General features: G+C 41.3%; 1 protein-coding gene across 3 annotated transcripts in view; it reads right to left on the bottom strand.

Annotated features, from left to right (window-relative positions):
• LOC117366792 (probable cation-transporting ATPase 13A4) overlaps nt 1-17,264 on the bottom strand; it is a 104,701-nt gene that overhangs the window by 50,158 nt on the left and 37,279 nt on the right. For all 3 annotated transcript variants that reach the window (XM_033958674.1, XM_033958676.1, XM_033958675.1), the window contains exons 5-10: nt 16,654-16,734; nt 14,427-14,496; nt 12,284-12,418; nt 8,523-8,595; nt 5,276-5,407; nt 2,255-2,425 (exon numbers count right to left, since the gene is read on the bottom strand). In XM_033958674.1, coding sequence (XP_033814565.1) covers nt 2,255-2,425; nt 5,276-5,407; nt 8,523-8,595; nt 12,284-12,418; nt 14,427-14,496; nt 16,654-16,734 — 662 coding nt within the window. The remainder of the gene's footprint in view (nt 1-2,254; nt 2,426-5,275; nt 5,408-8,522; nt 8,596-12,283; nt 12,419-14,426; nt 14,497-16,653; nt 16,735-17,264) is intronic.

Below are 17,264 nucleotides of genomic sequence, written 5' to 3'. Positions count from 1 at the left end.
ATATGTCATTAATTGGGAAAAAAAAAAAAAAAAGGAAAATGATCCATTTTACGGCTGCGGTAAAAATGGCATTAGCAAGTTTCAAGTTTAATAATAATTTGATTAATCGCTTACTCTAAATCCTAAGCGATGTACATAATAATAAAATTACAAAATAGGGGAATAATACAATCAATAACAAAACTAAGACTAACAAGACTATTGACAAATTTAACGAAAGTAGGAACATAAGGGAGGAAATGGATAAGAGTTACAATTTGTTTAAAAGTTAAAGGAACAAATAAGGGAGATACATAAGGATAGGGAAGTTAAAAATTACTTCAATAAAATTATAGAGAAAAAATAAAATTAGTTAGAAGACTAAATGACTAATTTACAAAGGCATCTTTAAAGAGGAAGCTCTTTAGTTTACCCTTGAATTTTTCTATATTGGGTTCTTCCCTTAAGTGGCTAGGGAGAGAATTCCAAGTTTGGGGGGGCCATGACAGAAAAGATCAATTGTCATCTAGTATTAATGATTCTAAGGCAGGGGTGTCCAATGTCGGTCCTCGAGGGCCGCAGTCCAGTCGGGTTTTCTGGATTTCCCCAATGAATATGCATGAGATCTATTTGCATGCACTGCTTTCAATGCATATTCATTGAGGAAATCCTGAAAACCCGACTGGATTGCGGCCCTCGAGGACCGACATTGGACACCCCTGTTCTAAGGGAAGGAATCGTCAGCAAGTGCTGTTCTGCAGATCTCAATGTTCTATTGGAAGTATATGGAATTAGTAACTTGTAGATGAAAGCCGGAGTTTTAAAGAGAAGGGATTTAAATGTGAGCAGACATAGTTTATATGTTACCCGATGAGCAACTGGAAGCCAGTGCGCTTTCTTGAGAAGGGGTGTTACGTGATCGAACTTCTTCGCTTTGAAAATGAGCTTAATGTTACAAAAATTTTGGAAACCTCAGAGGATGAAGTCATCTCATATTCTACACTTCTGGTGACATTTGTTTTTCAGCAAGATAAAGAGGCACTTCTTAGGCTGTTTTTTAGGCTTAAAGAGGTGACCTTTATGGACTCAAAGATTTCCATGTTTCCGGATGTATCCAAATTAACTCAATCCCGAAGGAAAGAGTTCCTGGAAATGAGACAATTTGTATTAACTTGGGGGGCTAAGTTTCAACTCAGATATCCCTGCAAATGTTTGATCTTGTTGGATCAACATTCATATATTTTTTTTGATCCCCCCCCCATTACGATTTTTTCTTGAGTCTAAAGGGGTAACGCTGTCCAGTGCTCCCACAGTGGAATAAGGTCTAGTTTTCATTTATTTGAAGAAGTAACACTGCATTTTCGTATTATAAATTTCTGTATAATATAAGGCCCTACTAATGTGAATTGCTTTTCCAATAATGTGGACTTTTTGGAGAGATGATTTATATTGCATTGGAAGTTGTTTAGTTTTCTTCTTTTTCCTTTTTATTTTTAACCCTTTCAGGACCAAGGGACATATTTGTCCCATAACTTTAAAATCCTATAAATTTTGATTGGGATAGTCTACAGTTCTAAATTTGATATGTACGGATTCCATATGATACTGCCTTTATGTAAACAAACTGGTTCCGACATTCATTCATTAGCGTCGTTGCTAGATTGACGAGAAGATTCACTTGCCACACTGTCCATAAGCCAGAAGTGTGATTTTTTAAAATAAAAATAATGATATTTCACAAAAAAAATCAATTTTTTGGCATCTGCAAGCCCTTTTTACCATAAAAATGTCATCAAAACCACAAAAATTGGCCTACGATCCTTATGGTCCTGAAAGGGTTAATTAATGTGTTTAATCTCTCTTTCTCATATACATATTGTATGAATGTATATCTATAAAATTAAATAAATAATTAAAAAAAAAGAAAAGAAAATGAGCTTAATGGATGCATTTCGCGTACGGGGAAAACCCCATGTAAGGGCGCACTAAAACCATTGTATACCGTAGCTTAGTAAAAGGACCCCTTAACGACTCCTCAGTAGGAGGTGCTAAATGCAGCTACGCTGACTGCGACCAGGTTCTACAGTATATGCACTAATGCATATGTTCCTGCGTTAGTTCCAGAGCACATGCTGGGGACACCCCCATCCGTGCATGCGCAGCCTTTGCACTTGACACGCCGTTTTATCTGGCTTTGTTCTTGGGGGAAGAGCAGGAAAGGAGTTGGATTGGATCGGACTTAGAAGAGTAAAAAAATGCGTCTCAAATTACCAACCTGTGCGCAACACAACAGCCCTTACTGGACCCTGAGCGGATGCTTCAGTACGGACAACTTCAGTGCCGCAGAAGAGGACGTGCCTTTTGTAATCCTCCCCGCTGTACGTCTTCCAGGGCATGGTCTTATCGAGGCTGGGCAGCGAGGTCTTTGTCACGGGAATGCATTCGCCTTTAGGAAAGCACGAGAAAGCCATGTTATCAATATATTTCAGGGTCTAAAATTCCTTACGGCTGGTTATTTTTCTGTAAATCTAAGTTACGGCAATTAGACCTCTTGGAGGAAAAGAGATCCAGTATTCAGTCACCTAAAACAGCACTTACTGAACCCATGTAATTAACACAAATTTGTCAATCTGCCGGAAGCAGTTCACCGTAGGGACTGTTGGCGTTCCCAGTTACGCTCTCTTCAGTTTGTTGCCTTATGACACGTTGGACCTGAATTCACAGCTCATTTCAAGTGTGGAAGTACATTTATTTTTGCCGAATTTGTGGACTTCCCGATGAACTTTCAAACGTGCAGCTTTCATGAAGATAAGATTTTGCTCTCGCTATTACCGTATTATACTTTCAGCTTCCCTATTAGTTGGCTGATATTTTGGGTTACTCTTGTAGAACGTAGTTATTTTCATTAGCACTGCTTTTTCGATTCATAGGCTAGACATTCTGGAAGAGATCAAACTGGCTATGTCACTTAGAACCCACCACGCTTTTCCCCCTACAAACCCAAAGCAATCTCTCAGCCCCCCCCCTTACAACCCCTCTTACTTTTCCTCCCCTTACTACCCTTTTCTTCTGTAACATTCCCCCTCATGCATTTGTAATTCGCTGAATGTCCAGCCTTCTTTCAATGTGAACCGCGTAGAAGTCATCTGACTATGGCGGTATAGAAAAATAAAGTTATTATTATTATTATACCATCGGAAGAGAGAGATCATTAGAGAAAGACACTATGTTTTGTAAGATCAAAAGATCAAAGGAAGAGGGCGACCTCAATCAGATGGCTGGACACGTTGAAAGCAATCATTGGAAAGATGCTGGAGGACCTTATCTAGCACAAACCCAATTTCTTTTAGATAAGTAATTCATGAAGTCAGTAGGAGATCACAGAGGAGAATAAAAAATATATGAAAGACCATGTGGTAAAGTATTGCTCTTGTTTCTCTGCCCTGAAATTATTTATCCATTCATTTATTTGGCCCGTCCTCCCAAAGGAGCCCAGAACGGGTTACAAAGGTACATTCACAGCATAGAAGGATAAAATTATTGAAAGACATTTTTGGCAGACATAGCTTAGAAGAATTTGCGGCATTTGTAGAAGATATTACATGGCATAGTATTGATATCCCTTCAAAAACCTTGTGAAACACACTATTATCTTCCAAAAAATAGGCTGATGCTAGACCCAAAAATCCATGCACTCAAAAATGAAATTGAATTGAATTAGAGGATTTTGGATCTCAAGTGCTCGCAGTTATTTGGCTCATAACTGTCTTGCAAGCTATCATCGGTCCTTTAGTCCCTTTTACGTTATTCAACTGAATGTATACGAAAAATTTTCCTTTTATGCAATTCGTTTATAATTCATTTTCTTGTTACCATTATAGTACTTGGCTCGGGTGTGAATTCTCTACCCGGCCCTCTGGAAACCGACGACGGAAGATATTCATTTCACTCTCACTCAAAGCAAAAGGGCTTCTTCAGGAACAGAGCATTTTGTATTTGCCAGCACGGTCTAGTTTTCAGGGCCGCCTCAAAGTATTTCGTCCTTTTCTGAGGATCGCAAGACAGTTATGAGCCAAGACTAGTTCTACTGGCAAAATAACTGCGAGCACTTGAGATCCAAAGCCTCTAATTCAATTCAATTTAATTTTGAGTATATGGATTTTTGGGTCTAGCATCAGCCTATTTTTTTGGAAAATAATAGTATAGATTTAGGACAGCATTCACTGTACTAATAGAAACATAATATAATTGTTTTAATGTTGTAGCGAGTACATGATTGGTGATCGGCAGTTTAGGACAAGTGAGTAGCGTTGGTCATTATGGAGCTGGATTTGTGAAAAGGAAGGTTTTCACGGCCTTCCTGAAGTTCCATAGATTGTCAAGCGATCTAATGGATGTGGGGATGATGTGCCAGAACATAAGAATTGCCGCTGCTGGATCAGACCCGTGGTCCATCGTGCCCAGCAGTCCGCTCACGCGGCAGCCCTTAGGTCAAAAACCAGCGCCCTAACTGAGACTAGCCCTACCTGGTTCAGCAGGAACTTGTCTAACTTTGTCTTGAATCCCTGGAGGGTGATTTCCCCTATAACAGCCTCCGGAAGAGCGTTCCAGTTTTCCACCACTCTCTGGGTGATAAAGAACTTCCTTACATTTGTACGGAATCTGTCCCCTTTTAGCTTTAGAGAGTGCCCTCTCGTTCTCCCTTCCTTGGAGAGGGTGAACAGCCTGTCTTTATCTACTAAGTCTATTGCCTTCATTACCTTGAATGGTTCGATCATATCCCCTCTCAGTCTCCTCTTTTCGAGGGAGAAGAGGCCCAGTTTCTCTAATCTCTCACTATATATGACAACTCCTCCAGCCCCTTAACCATTTTAGTCGCTCTTCTCTGGACCCTTTCGAGTAGTATTGTGTCCTTCTTCAAGTACAGCGACCAGTGTTCCAGGTGAGGGCGTACCATGGCCTGGTACAGCGGCATGATAACTTTCTCTGATCTGTGAACAAGAGCGTTTGTGGGCTGTTTCAGTTTTGAGTGAATGACCAGGCGGTAGTGCGAGCCGTCTCTCTGTTTGAGATCTCAGTGATCTGTTTGAAACATAAATTTGTAGTTTTGATGTCATGTAGTTCGGTGTCAACTTATGGAAGGTCTGGGTGTGATTCCACAAGACATTTTCTGCTGTGTGCTGAGTACAACAGATTCCAAATCACAGGCAACATTGGACTAATGTTCTGAATCCTGGGAATGAATAGCAGTGAGCACACATATCACAGAGCAACACAGGGACATAGGACACCATACCTGTCAGCATGCCTTCATTTAAAATGCAGACCCCGTTAATTAATATGGCATCACATGATAAGAAGAACTTCTCTCCCTTCAAAATGATGACATCTCCGGGGACCAGGTGGCGGGACTCCAGCTCACTATATTCTGTTGGGAAATATGACGGATACACAGTTCATCCCAATTTCAACTCCCCAGAATAATAATGTTGCTTGGCGATGCTTTTCCTAATGTCCTGCTGACACAGGCCACAGGTTTCTACACCAAGCTAATGGTCACACAACCATAAGACGTAGTAACATGCATTGTTTTCATTTAGAAAACTAATTGCTGAAGGAATATTCTGTAATTTATGAGTTTAAGTTGGGGCCCCTCCCATGTCTTGTTCATGCTCCACCCTCTTTTAACTATATAGCATGGCAAACATAGTAATACAGCGCTTGGTATCATCTGCAAAAAGATAAACTTTGACAGGCAGTTCTTCCTCAAAATCACTCACAAAGATATACCCCTACTCTTCAAAAAATACATAAAACCAATATAACACAATCAAACAGGCTTGGAACTCCTCCTGCAATTACCAACTACTCCTTAACAAATTAGAAAATGCTCAAACTTTTCCTAAGTAATATCTTAACAATATGTTCTTCCTATTGTCATAACAACTCTTATGTAATCCACCTTGAACCGCAAGGGAAAGGCGGAATAGAAATAACTAATGTAACGTAATGTAATACCTGGTGTCAGGTCAAAAGCGCGCCGGGACAAAGGCGAGCGCAGACAATTGAGCGCAGCACGGAGGCGCGCCCCGCAGAAAATTACTGTTTTTAGGGCTCTGACGGGGGGCGTGGGGGGGAACCCCCCCCCACTTTACTTAATAGAGATTGCGCCACGTTGTGGGGGGTTTGGGGGGTTGTAACCCCCCACATTTTACTGAAAGCTTCACTTTTTCCCTGTTTTTAGGGAAAAAGTTAAGTTTACAGTAAAATGTGGGGGGTTACAACCCCCCAAACCCTCCACAATGCCGGCGCGATCTCTATTAAGTAAACTGGGGGGGCTCCCCAACAAAAACCCCCGTCGGAGCCCCTAAAAACAGTAATTTTCTTCGGTGCGCTCCTCCGTCTTGCGCTCAGTTGTCGGCGCGCGCCTTTGTCTTTCGCGGTGTTGTCTATGAACTGTAATACCTAGCATGACTGATTATGATAGAAATGTGTCTGTCCTGAAAACCATCTCAGAAAATGCAAACTCTGTATTGTAACACCATTACAGAAGCTCATGTAAAGTGCTTTGAATTGAGTCCCCGGTCATTAGTAGCAGTATAGAGTCGGCCCATGGTAGGGTTACCAGATGTCCGGAATTCCCTGGACATGTCTTCTTTTTCAAGGACATGTCTGGGGGCCGGATGGTTTTTCAAAACCCGGCACTTTGTCCAGGCTTTGAAAAGCTTCCCGTCAAAAGCGCATCAGGAAGGGGCATCTGCTTACGCGTGCATGCATTGCAGTGATGTCATTGCCTCACATCCGCACATGCACTGATGCCATCTGGGGTGGGGCTGGAGAGGTAAACGGGGCAAGGCACGAGCAGAACGGGGCGGAACTGGCTGGGCCTGGGTGCGTGGCTATGGGTCCAGATTTTCTTTCGGGTTTATCTGGTAACCCTAGCCCAAGGACACTCCACTAATAACATCCTTTTCCTCCAAGCAAACTCCATTTACCACTGATATAACTTAAGCTGCTACCAAATAGGTGTAAAAAGGTTGAAGAGCACTGGTCTAAAGGATAACTTCTACGATCTTTCTTTTGCACCTAAAATGCTTTAAATTCTCAGTGGTTTAATTTTTAAATTCATGTATTCTAAACATATAAACTATCACTAGGGCAGTTCATGGTCCCCCAACGTTGGCTTTGGCTGGAAAGCTATTAAGTTAAGTGTTGTTGCTCTTGTACAAAGCATATTTTAAAACAATATATGGTTCACACCAATAAATAATTACATTTCAGGGTAGGAAGGAGGTTTGTGAAGTAAATGATTACCTCACATGCATTCAGAATGAAGACTTGAAATTTATTGAGAATTATGCATATTTATGATACTTCAACCTCATTATTAATTACAGGGATTAGTTCCATGTTTTAGGTCAGGGATCTCAAAGCCCCTCCTTGAGGGCTGCAATCCAGTCGGGTTTTCAGGATTTCCCCAATGAATATGCATTGAAAGCAGTGCATGCACATAGATCTCATGCATATTCATTGGGGAAATCCTGAAAACCCGACTGGATTGCGGCCCTCTAGGAGGGACTTTGAGACCCCTGTTTTAGGTGATAGTTTATATGTTTAGAATAAATGAATTTAAAAATTAAACCACTGAGAATTTAAAGCACTTTATGTGCAAAAGAAAGATCGTAGAAGTTATCCTTTAGACCCCCTATTGGTGAATTTGCATACATTTAAGTGTGGGTTGGATAAATTATAAACTGATCCATAAATGTAGTTTGAGTTTCAACATATTTGCAGAATAGCGCGTAAGATACCTGTTAGTAATTCATATGCAGGTGTTACCAGTCTAAACATTTACAGGTAAAACATGTGTTTAAAAGTGGGTACCTAGACCAGTGTTCCCAACCCTGTCCTGGAGGACCACCAGGCCAATCTGGTTTTCAGGCTAGCCCTAATGAATATGCATGAGAAAGATTTGCATATAATGGAAGTGATAGGCATGCAAATCTGCTCCATGCATATTCATTAGGGCTAGCCTGAAAACCCGATTGGCCTGGTGGTCCCCAGGACAGGGTTGGGAACCACTGGCCTAGTTCATAGAACAACCCTATAAAGGTTTCTTTTTTTTTCTCCTTTCTTTCTTTTCTTCTCCTAATTATGTAACTTTACCCCTCCCTTCCCCTCTTACCATCACTCTCAAGTTCGTCCAGTTCATGTCCTTAATGTACACTTTTATTAACTCCTTTTATAAATATAATTTTCTATCTCTCTTTTTAACATTTTATTGTAAACCGGCTAGATACCAGTTGATGGTCGGTATATTAAAAGTTAATAAACTTGAAACTTTACCTATTTTAGGCAGGTTAACTGTTTTAATTTGAGTAAGAGGAGCCCACTTATTTGAAAATTGATCCCCTAAAACACAAATTAATAGTCATTGCTCCCATATGTTTTCCTTTCCACTTACATTCCATCTCAGTCCCGATTTAACCACTCCCGCCCCCCAACTGACTTCCTCTCAACCTCCATGATCACAAACTACTCACCCCCTTTTCTTCTGCACACAGTGACCTTCACGTTGTTATGGGCTTCGACGAGTTTATGAAGTTTTACCGATTGCTGCGAGTTAAGATACAAATATGAGCTATGCATTAAATTATCCATATAATGTGCCATCATTTAATGAGACCAGAAATTCAGTTTTATAAAAATGAGAACTTATGACTTCTATTCAAGTCCCAATCCAAAAAGTTAACCCGTGTCTCCCACAGTAGAAACACAAGACAAAGCCACGAAGACTGAGGAGACGGATGTTGTTGATTGAGACTTTTATTAAAAATAGTAAAGTCAATAAATTGTATCCACAACCTGGAAAAAGAGGACCCATATAGCACTGAAGTTATAACTATTAAAATAAACCGAGAAGACCATATTGTGAAATGATGAAAACATAGGCCGGTACAATACATAAACCAAAATGCTAAAAACTAAAAACATTTGATTAAATATAGCACACGTGATTGGATAATATATATATGATTAAAAATAAGTCATCACTTTGCTGTAGAACAGGGGTCTCAAAGTCCCTCCTTGAGGGCCGCAATCCAGTCAGGTTTTCAGGATTTTCCCAATAAATATGCATGAGATCTATGGGCATGCACTGCTTTCAATGCATATTCATTGGGGAAATCTTGAAAACCCGACTGGATTGCGGCCCTCAAGGAGGGACTTTGAGACCCCTGCTATAGAATGTACTGTTATACAGGAACCACCCCTTCGACTGGTGAGATTTGAATGTCTCCTTCTTGCCCTGGATCGGTAGCATGGAATGTTGCTACTCTTTGGCGATTCTGGAATCTTGCATACTCTGAGATAATGGAATGTTGCTACTCTTCGGGGTTCCGGAATCTTGCTTTCTCTGAGATAATGGAATGTTGCTACTCTTTGGGGTTCCGGAATCTTGCTTACTCTGAGATAATGAAATGTTGCTACTCTTTGGGGTTCCGGAATCTTGCTTACTCTGAGATAATGAAATGTTGCTACTCTATGGGGTTCCGGAATCGTGCTTACTCTGAGATAATGGAATGTTGCTACTCTTTGGGGTTCTGGAATCTTGCTTACTCTGAGATAATGGAATGTTGCTACTCTTTGGGGTTATGGAATCTTGCTTACTCTGAGATAATGGAATGTTGCTACTCTTTGGGGTTCCGGAATCTTGCTTACTCTGAGATAATGAAATGTTGCTACTCTTCGGGGTTCCGGAATCTTGCTTTCTCTGAGATAATGGAATGTTGCTACTCTTTGGGGTTCCGGAATCTTGCTTTCTCTGAGATAATGGAATGTTGCTACTCTTTGGGGTTCCGGAATCTTGCTTACTCTGAGATAATGGAATGTTGCTACTCTTTGGGGTTCTGGAATCTTGCTTACTCTGAGATAATGGAATGTTGCTACTCTTTGGCGATTCCGGAATCTTGCATACTCTGAGATAATGGAATGTTGCTACTCTTCGGGGTTCCGGAATCTTGCTTTCTCTGAGATAATGGAATGTTGCTACTCTTTGGGGTTCCGGAATCTTGCTTACTCTGAGATAATGGAATGTTGCTACTCTTTGGGATTCCGGAATCTTGCTTACTCTAAGATAATGGAATGTTGCTACTCTTTGGGGTTCTGGAATCTTGCTTACTCTGAGATAATGGAATGTTGCTACTCTTCGGGGTTCCGGAATCTTGCTTTCTCTGAGATAATGGAATGTTGCTACTCTTTGGGGTTCCGGAATCTTGCTTTCTCTGAGATAATGGAATGTTGCTACTCTTTGGGGTTCCGGAATCTTGCTTTCTCTGAGATAATGGAATGTTGCTACTCTTTGGGGTTCCGGAATCTTGCTTTCTCTGAGATAATGGAATGTTGCTACTCTTTGGGGTTCCGGAATCTTGCTTTCTCTGAGATAATGGAATGTTGCTACTCTTTGGGGTTCCGGAATCTTGCTTTCTCTGAGATAATGGAATGTTGCTACTCTTCGGGGTTCCGGAATCTTGCTTTCTCTGAGATAATGGAATGTTGCTACTCTTTGGGGTTCCGGAATCTTGCTTTCTCTGAGATAATGGAATGTTGCTACTCTTTGGGGTTCCGGAATCTTGCTTACTCTGAGATAATGGAATGTTGCTACTCTTTGGGGTTCCGGAATCTTGCTTACTCTGAGATAATGGAATGTTGCTACTCTTTGGGGTTCCGGAATCTTGCTTTCTCTGAGATAATGGAATGTTGCTACTCTTCGGGGTTCCGGAATCTTGCTTTCTCTGAGATAATGGAATGTTGCTACTCTTTGGGTTCCGGAATCTTGCTTTCTCTGAGATAATGGAATGTTGCTACTCTTCGGGGTTCCGGAATCTTGCTTACTCTGAGATAATGGAATGTTGCTACTCTTTGGGGTTCCGGAATCTTGCTTTCTCTGAGATAATGGAATGTTGTTACTCTTCGGGGTTCCGGAATCTTGCTTTCTCTGAGATAATGGAATGTTGCTACTCTTCGGGGTTCCGGAATCTTGCTTACTCTGAGATAATGGAATGTTGCTACTCTTTGGGGTTCCGGAATCTTGCTTTCTCTGAGATAATGGAATGTTGCTACTCTTTGGGGTTCCGGAATCTTGCTTTCTCTGAGATAATGGAATGTTGCTACTCTTCGGGGTTCCGGAATCTTGCTTACTCTGAGATAATGGAATGTTGCTACTCTTTGGGGTTCCGGAATCTTGCTTTCTCTGAGATAATGGAATGTTGCTACTCTTTGGGGTTCCGGAATCTTGCTTTCTCTGAGATAATGGAATGTTGCTACTCTTTGGGGTTCCGGAATCTTGCTTTCTCTGAGATAATGGAATGTTGCTACTCTTCGGGGTTCCGGAATCTTGCTTTCTCTGAGATAATGGAATGTTGCTACTCTTTGGGGTTCCGGAATCTTGCTTTCTCTGAGATAATGGAATGTTGCTACTCTTTGGGGTTCCGGAATCTTGCTTTCTCTGAGATAATGGAATGTTGCTACTCTTTGGGGTTCCGGAATCTTGCTTACTCTGAGATAATGGAATGTTGCTACTCTTTGGGGTTCCGGAATCTTGCTTTCTCTGAGATAATGGAATGTTGCTACTCTTTGGGGTTCCGGAATCTTGCTTTCTCTGAGATAATGGAATGTTGCTACTCTTCGGGGTTCCGGAATCTTGCTTACTCTGAGATAATGGAATGTTGCTACTCTTTGGGGTTCCGGAATCTTGCTTTCTCTGAGATAATGGAATGTTGCTACTCTTTGGGGTTCCGGAATCTTGCTTTCTCTGAGATAATGGAATGTTGCTACTCTTTGGGGTTCCGGAATCTTGCTTTCTCTGAGATAATGGAATGTTGCTACTCTTTGGGGTTCCGGAATCTTGCTTTCTCTGAGATAATGGAATGTTGCTACTCTTTGGGGTTCCGGAATCTTGCTTTCTCTGAGATAATGGAATGTTGCTACTCTTTGGGGTTCCGGAATCTTGCTTTCTCTGAGATAATGGAATGTTGCTACTCTTTGGGGTTCCGGAATCTTGCTGACTCTGAGATAATGAAATGTTGCTACTCTTTGGATTCGGGCCAGGTACTAGTGACCTGAATTGGCCAGTGTCAGAACGGGCTACTGGGCTTGATGAACCTTTGGTCTGACCCAATAAGGCTAGTCTTATGTTCTTATCAGATGTGAACCTAGACTGGCTCAGCTGGTGGGATTTTAACCTAAAACCAAACAGATGCACTTTTCGGTGCGTATATAGCTTATGAAAGACCACATACAGTACCTGTCTCAGCTCATATAGAGACAGAGTAATGGTAACTGTACACAGGAATACGATGGCGATGGAATATCCCAAATAGCCTTGAGACAGCCAAAGGCCCACCGTGAAGAACTGGTACAAGTAAAAGAGATTTATGACCTGTGGAGACAAAAATAGTACAGAGTTCATACAAATAAAAAAAAACCACTCGGTATCACTATATTCTGTACCATCAAGCATTGCCACCAACAACAACAAAAAAAACCCAGAAAACAAAACCCACAACAACAACGGAAAGAAACCTTGATACATGGAAGAAACTCTCTAGTGGACATACCCAAACATCCTCCACTACGTTCAAGATAATGAAGGGAATAGACTTAGTAGATAAAGACAGGCTGTTATAGGGAAAAACACCCTCCAGGGATTCAAGACAAAGTAGATAAAGACAGGTTGTTCACCCTCTCCAAGGAAGGGAGAACGAGAGGGAACTCTCTAAAGTTGAAAGGGGATAGATTCCGTACAAACATAAGGAAGTTCTTCTTCACCCAGAGAGTGGTGGAAAACTGGAACGCTCTTCCGGAGTCTGTTATAGGGGAAAACACCCTCCAGGGATTCAAGACAAAGTAGATAAAGACAGGTTGTTCACCCTCTCCAAGGTAGGGAGAACGAGAGGGCACTCTCTAAAGTTGAAAGGGGATAGATTCCGTACAAACATAAGGAAGTTCTTCTTCACCTAGAGAGTGGTAGAAAACTGGAACGCTCTTCCGGAGTCTGTTATAGGGGAAAACACCCTCCAGGGATTCAAGACAAAGTTGGACAAGTTCCTGCTGAACTGGAAAGTACGCAGGTGAGGCGGGATTCATTTAGAGCACCGGTCTTTGACCTAGGGGCCGCCGCGTAAGCGGACTGCTGGGCACGATGGACCACTGGTCTGACCCAGCAGCGGCAATTCTTTTTTTTTTTAATTTATTTATTTATTTATAGAATTTTACAATATTACCAAGCATATACATCTTGTACAGTAAAGTGAGATCAAACAATATACTAAACTAAGATTCAAAAGTTAAGATATACCACGATCATAATTCCATTTAATTAAAAAATAAAAATAAAAATAGATAAATAAAATAATAATAATCTAGCTAATCTCACACTAGTCCTCAATGTTAATTGGATCCAAGATTAAAGAGTAGAATAGGTATAATTCAAATTAGCAGCGGCAATTCTTATGTTCTCTGTCCCAAAATTAAAGCAGCCAAAAAAAAAAAAAAAGTGTGAGGGGGAACAGAGGTACCCTCATGACAGATATTCCAGCAAGCCAAAAAAAGGAGGGATTAAAGACACTCTGTACCCCTCCTCCTTCCCTTCCCCCATCCCTTTTTATGTGAAATCTGTTTCTATTAATAAGAAAGAACAACAAACCAGCAGATTCAAAATGGCAAACAAGAAATTGACAATTATACAAGAAAGGGGGGGACCCCCCAAGAGGACTGGACTCTGATGTCCTCCTGGGTTCCCCCATACCTTTTTAACTTCGGGCAAACAGCCACCAATTTGCTGCCTGCGTCAGCTTCGGCGCCCGCTCTGACATCGCTTCTGGTACGCCTAGAACAGGGGTCTCCAAAGTCCATCCTCGAGGGCCGCAATCCAGTCGGGTTTTCAGGATTTCCCCCATGAATATGCATGAGATCTATTTGCATGCACTGCTTTCAATGCATATTCATGGGGGAAATCCTGAAAACCCGACTGGATTGCGGCCCTCGAGGATGGACTTTGGAGACCCCTGGCCTAGAAAGTGATGGTCAGAGAGAGCGCCAAAGCCAACGCAGGCAGTAAGTTGGTGGCTGCTCACGCCAAAAAGGGATGGGGAAGGGATGCATGCGCGGGGTGGGGGGGGAAAGAGGGCAAGGGAGGGGGTGCCACGCACCCTCCCAATGTACAATCAATTTGCGCATTAAAAAATTCAAACGTGCATTGGATTCTTCCTATTAGGCAAATGTATGAAAGAAACTGAAAATATTTTGCCTATTAATTCTGGGTGCAGAAACGCTTGGACGGTACCTATGCCAGGGCCACATCTGTTATTCCGCATAGGAAGAGAATGTGAGATGCCACGTGTGGGTTGACACTTGAAACAGAGCAATCGGATGCTAATGAGTCTTACCTCTTTGAAGAACAGCTTCCAAAGTGGAGCAATCTCGACTTCGATGGTATTTGGCCCACACACCAGTCTCCTGACGGATGTCAAGGAAAAGCCCTCATTAGTATTGCTCATGTCCTTAACCTTTTCCTATCGTAATAAATTTTACGTTACGCTGGTTCCAATCGTAATTATTTTAGCAAAGTTTTTTAGAGAATGACACGGTGACAAAATTCATTACCGTTCCCGTCCCCGCGGATAACCGCGGGAAACCATCTTCATGTCATTTTTTAAGGAGAGAGGGAAGAATCAGAGTATGAATGGCCACAACCACTGACCCACAAGCTTTGCTTTGAAGAATGCTGATGTAGAAGGACCGAGGTTGAAACAGACACTACAGAATGACAGTCTCTGGTATCCAGAGCAGATATTGTGATGTCATAATGCCTCATTCTACCAGTGCCTAAGAGCCAATCACATCAGTGATGTCACAATGGCTTCATTATCCTTGGCTCCCATAAGAATCAGAGTATGAATGGCCACAACCACTGACCCTCAAGCTTTGCTTTGAAGAATGCTGGTGTAGAAGGACTGAGGCTGAAACAGACACTACAGAATGACAGTCTCTGGTATCCAGAGCAGATATTGTGATGTCATAATGCCTCATTCCACCAGTGCCTAAGAGCCAATCACATCAGTGATGTCACAATGGCTTCATTATCCTTGGCTCACATAAGAATCAGAGTATGAATGGCCACAACCACTGACCCTCAAGCTTTGCTTTGAAGAATGCTGGTGTAGAAGGACTGAGGTTGAAATAGACACTAGAAAATGACATGGGATTATTTCCCGCGGTTGTCCGCAGGGATGGGAACGGTTATGAATTTTGTCACCATGTCATTCTCTATTTTGTATTATTCACCATTATCATTTACGGCTATTGTAAACATAATGTAAATAAGTCCTAAGTCTGTAAATTCAAATATTTTGTGTTCCTGGCTCTTTTAGTCCATACAGACAACGACATTTTTGGAATGTCCCGTCATCTGGGACACACGACAGGAAAAGGTTAAGTCCTTTTAATGTACATATTGCAAGGCGGCTCAGTGTTTCCCATCTCATTCTCTTTTTTTTCAAATTTTAATTATTTATTGGTATTTCAATATTGCATAATCTTAATCATAATTATTACAAAGAAACAGAAATAAATTCAAGTGCTACAAAAAATATCAAAAACCAAATAAAAAGGAAAATGTTTTCATTTGTTCTGTTAATTAGTCCACAATATATGAGGGAGCAAACTTAAAAAAAAAGTCAAGACATTATCAGAATCAGAAAAACTTTGTAAGGAAAAAAACAACACCTCTGATTACCACCCAGAATCTATTCAGGAGCCTTCCTCCTGTTCGTCCACGGAGGAGCTCCCCGAAATCACATTTTTACTAGTTATAAATCTTAACAGCTGTGAAGACTCAAAGAAAATATATTTAGCTCCTTGATAATTAATATAACATTTACAAGGAAATCTTAATAGAAATGTAGCTCCCAGGTCTTAAAAGAAGAAACTGTTTCCTCTTTTGGGGGGTTATTCTAGAAACATCTGGGTACATTCTTATTTTTGGTTTCAGGAATAATTTATCTTTAAATCTAAAGAAAGTTTTTAATAGCCAGTCTCTATCAGAGTCCAGTGCCAATTGTACAAAGCGTGTAGCCACTTCCACGCCTACCTCATTCTTTATTTGTGCAACTGACTCCACTACTCGATAGCGGGTTTGCGTAGAAATGGTGGGAGCTGAAATGAGACTGGAAGACCTCCATCCGTAGGTTGTGAATGGAATGTTGCACTCTTTGGGGTTCCGGAATCTTGCTTACTCTGAGATAGTGGAATGTTGCTACTCTTTGGGGATTCCGCATGGAATGCTGCACTCTTTGGGGTTCCGGAATCTTGCTTACTCTGAGATAGTGGAATGTTGCTATTCTTTGGGTTTTGGCCAGGTACTAGTAACCTGGATTGGCCACCGTGAGAACGGGCTATTGGGCTGAATGGACCTTTGGTCTGACCCAGTCAGGCTATCCTTATGTTCTTAAGGCTGAAAATCGAGAGCTAAGTGAGTTATGTCCTTGGCCTCCCTGGTGAATAAATATCTTACTTTAAACATTAGGTCCCTGAAGCCTATGAAAGCTGATGCCTTAGTTACATGGGGTAAGATTGTACTTGTTTAGATGGAAAGTTCAGTACTAAATATAATACCTGACATCCCCCTCTTCCTTCGTTAGACCAGCACCAAACTTGCTGTGTATATCAGAACAGCTGTGCTCATCTTCCAGGGTCCTAAAAAGGGTTCAGAAAATGCTTTAAAATTATTAACCCTGAGAACAATTGAAACGGATACCACACACGAGTGACAGATCCCAGGAGGACATGACGTAACATAACATTCCATTTGTATACCGCAAACAGCTCGGAGTTCTTTACGGTCAACATAAAGAGAACTATGCATTCACAGAGAATTACAAAATAACAATGGAAACATACATTACATCCACATTATCCCCCCCCCTCCCAAATTGCTACATAAGTATGTTTTTTAACATTTTCCTATAATGATCATTATAGGGCCTAGTTTTCTCTCCCAGCTTACAGCCTGAAAAACCAACATCTTTTCCACATATTTTAATTTAGAGCAGCCCCTAGGAATAGGAAACATTTTTTTAAAAAGCGGAAAAACTTGAAGGGCGCTTTGATATACTGAAAGCAAATTGATCAATCGGAATACAAGGCAGCAAACCATAAAGGGCTTTGTAACAAAACCAGCCAAATTTGAAAACTGCCCTGGCCTCCAACGGACCTCGGCGTAGTTT

The sequence above is a fragment of the Geotrypetes seraphini genome, chromosome 9 (genome assembly GCF_902459505.1).
Source record: "Geotrypetes seraphini chromosome 9, aGeoSer1.1, whole genome shotgun sequence".
NCBI classification, from domain to species: domain Eukaryota; kingdom Metazoa; phylum Chordata; class Amphibia; order Gymnophiona; family Dermophiidae; genus Geotrypetes; species Geotrypetes seraphini.
The sequence above is the reverse complement of the archived record's forward strand: the minus strand, read 5'-3'. Positions and strand labels throughout refer to the sequence as shown.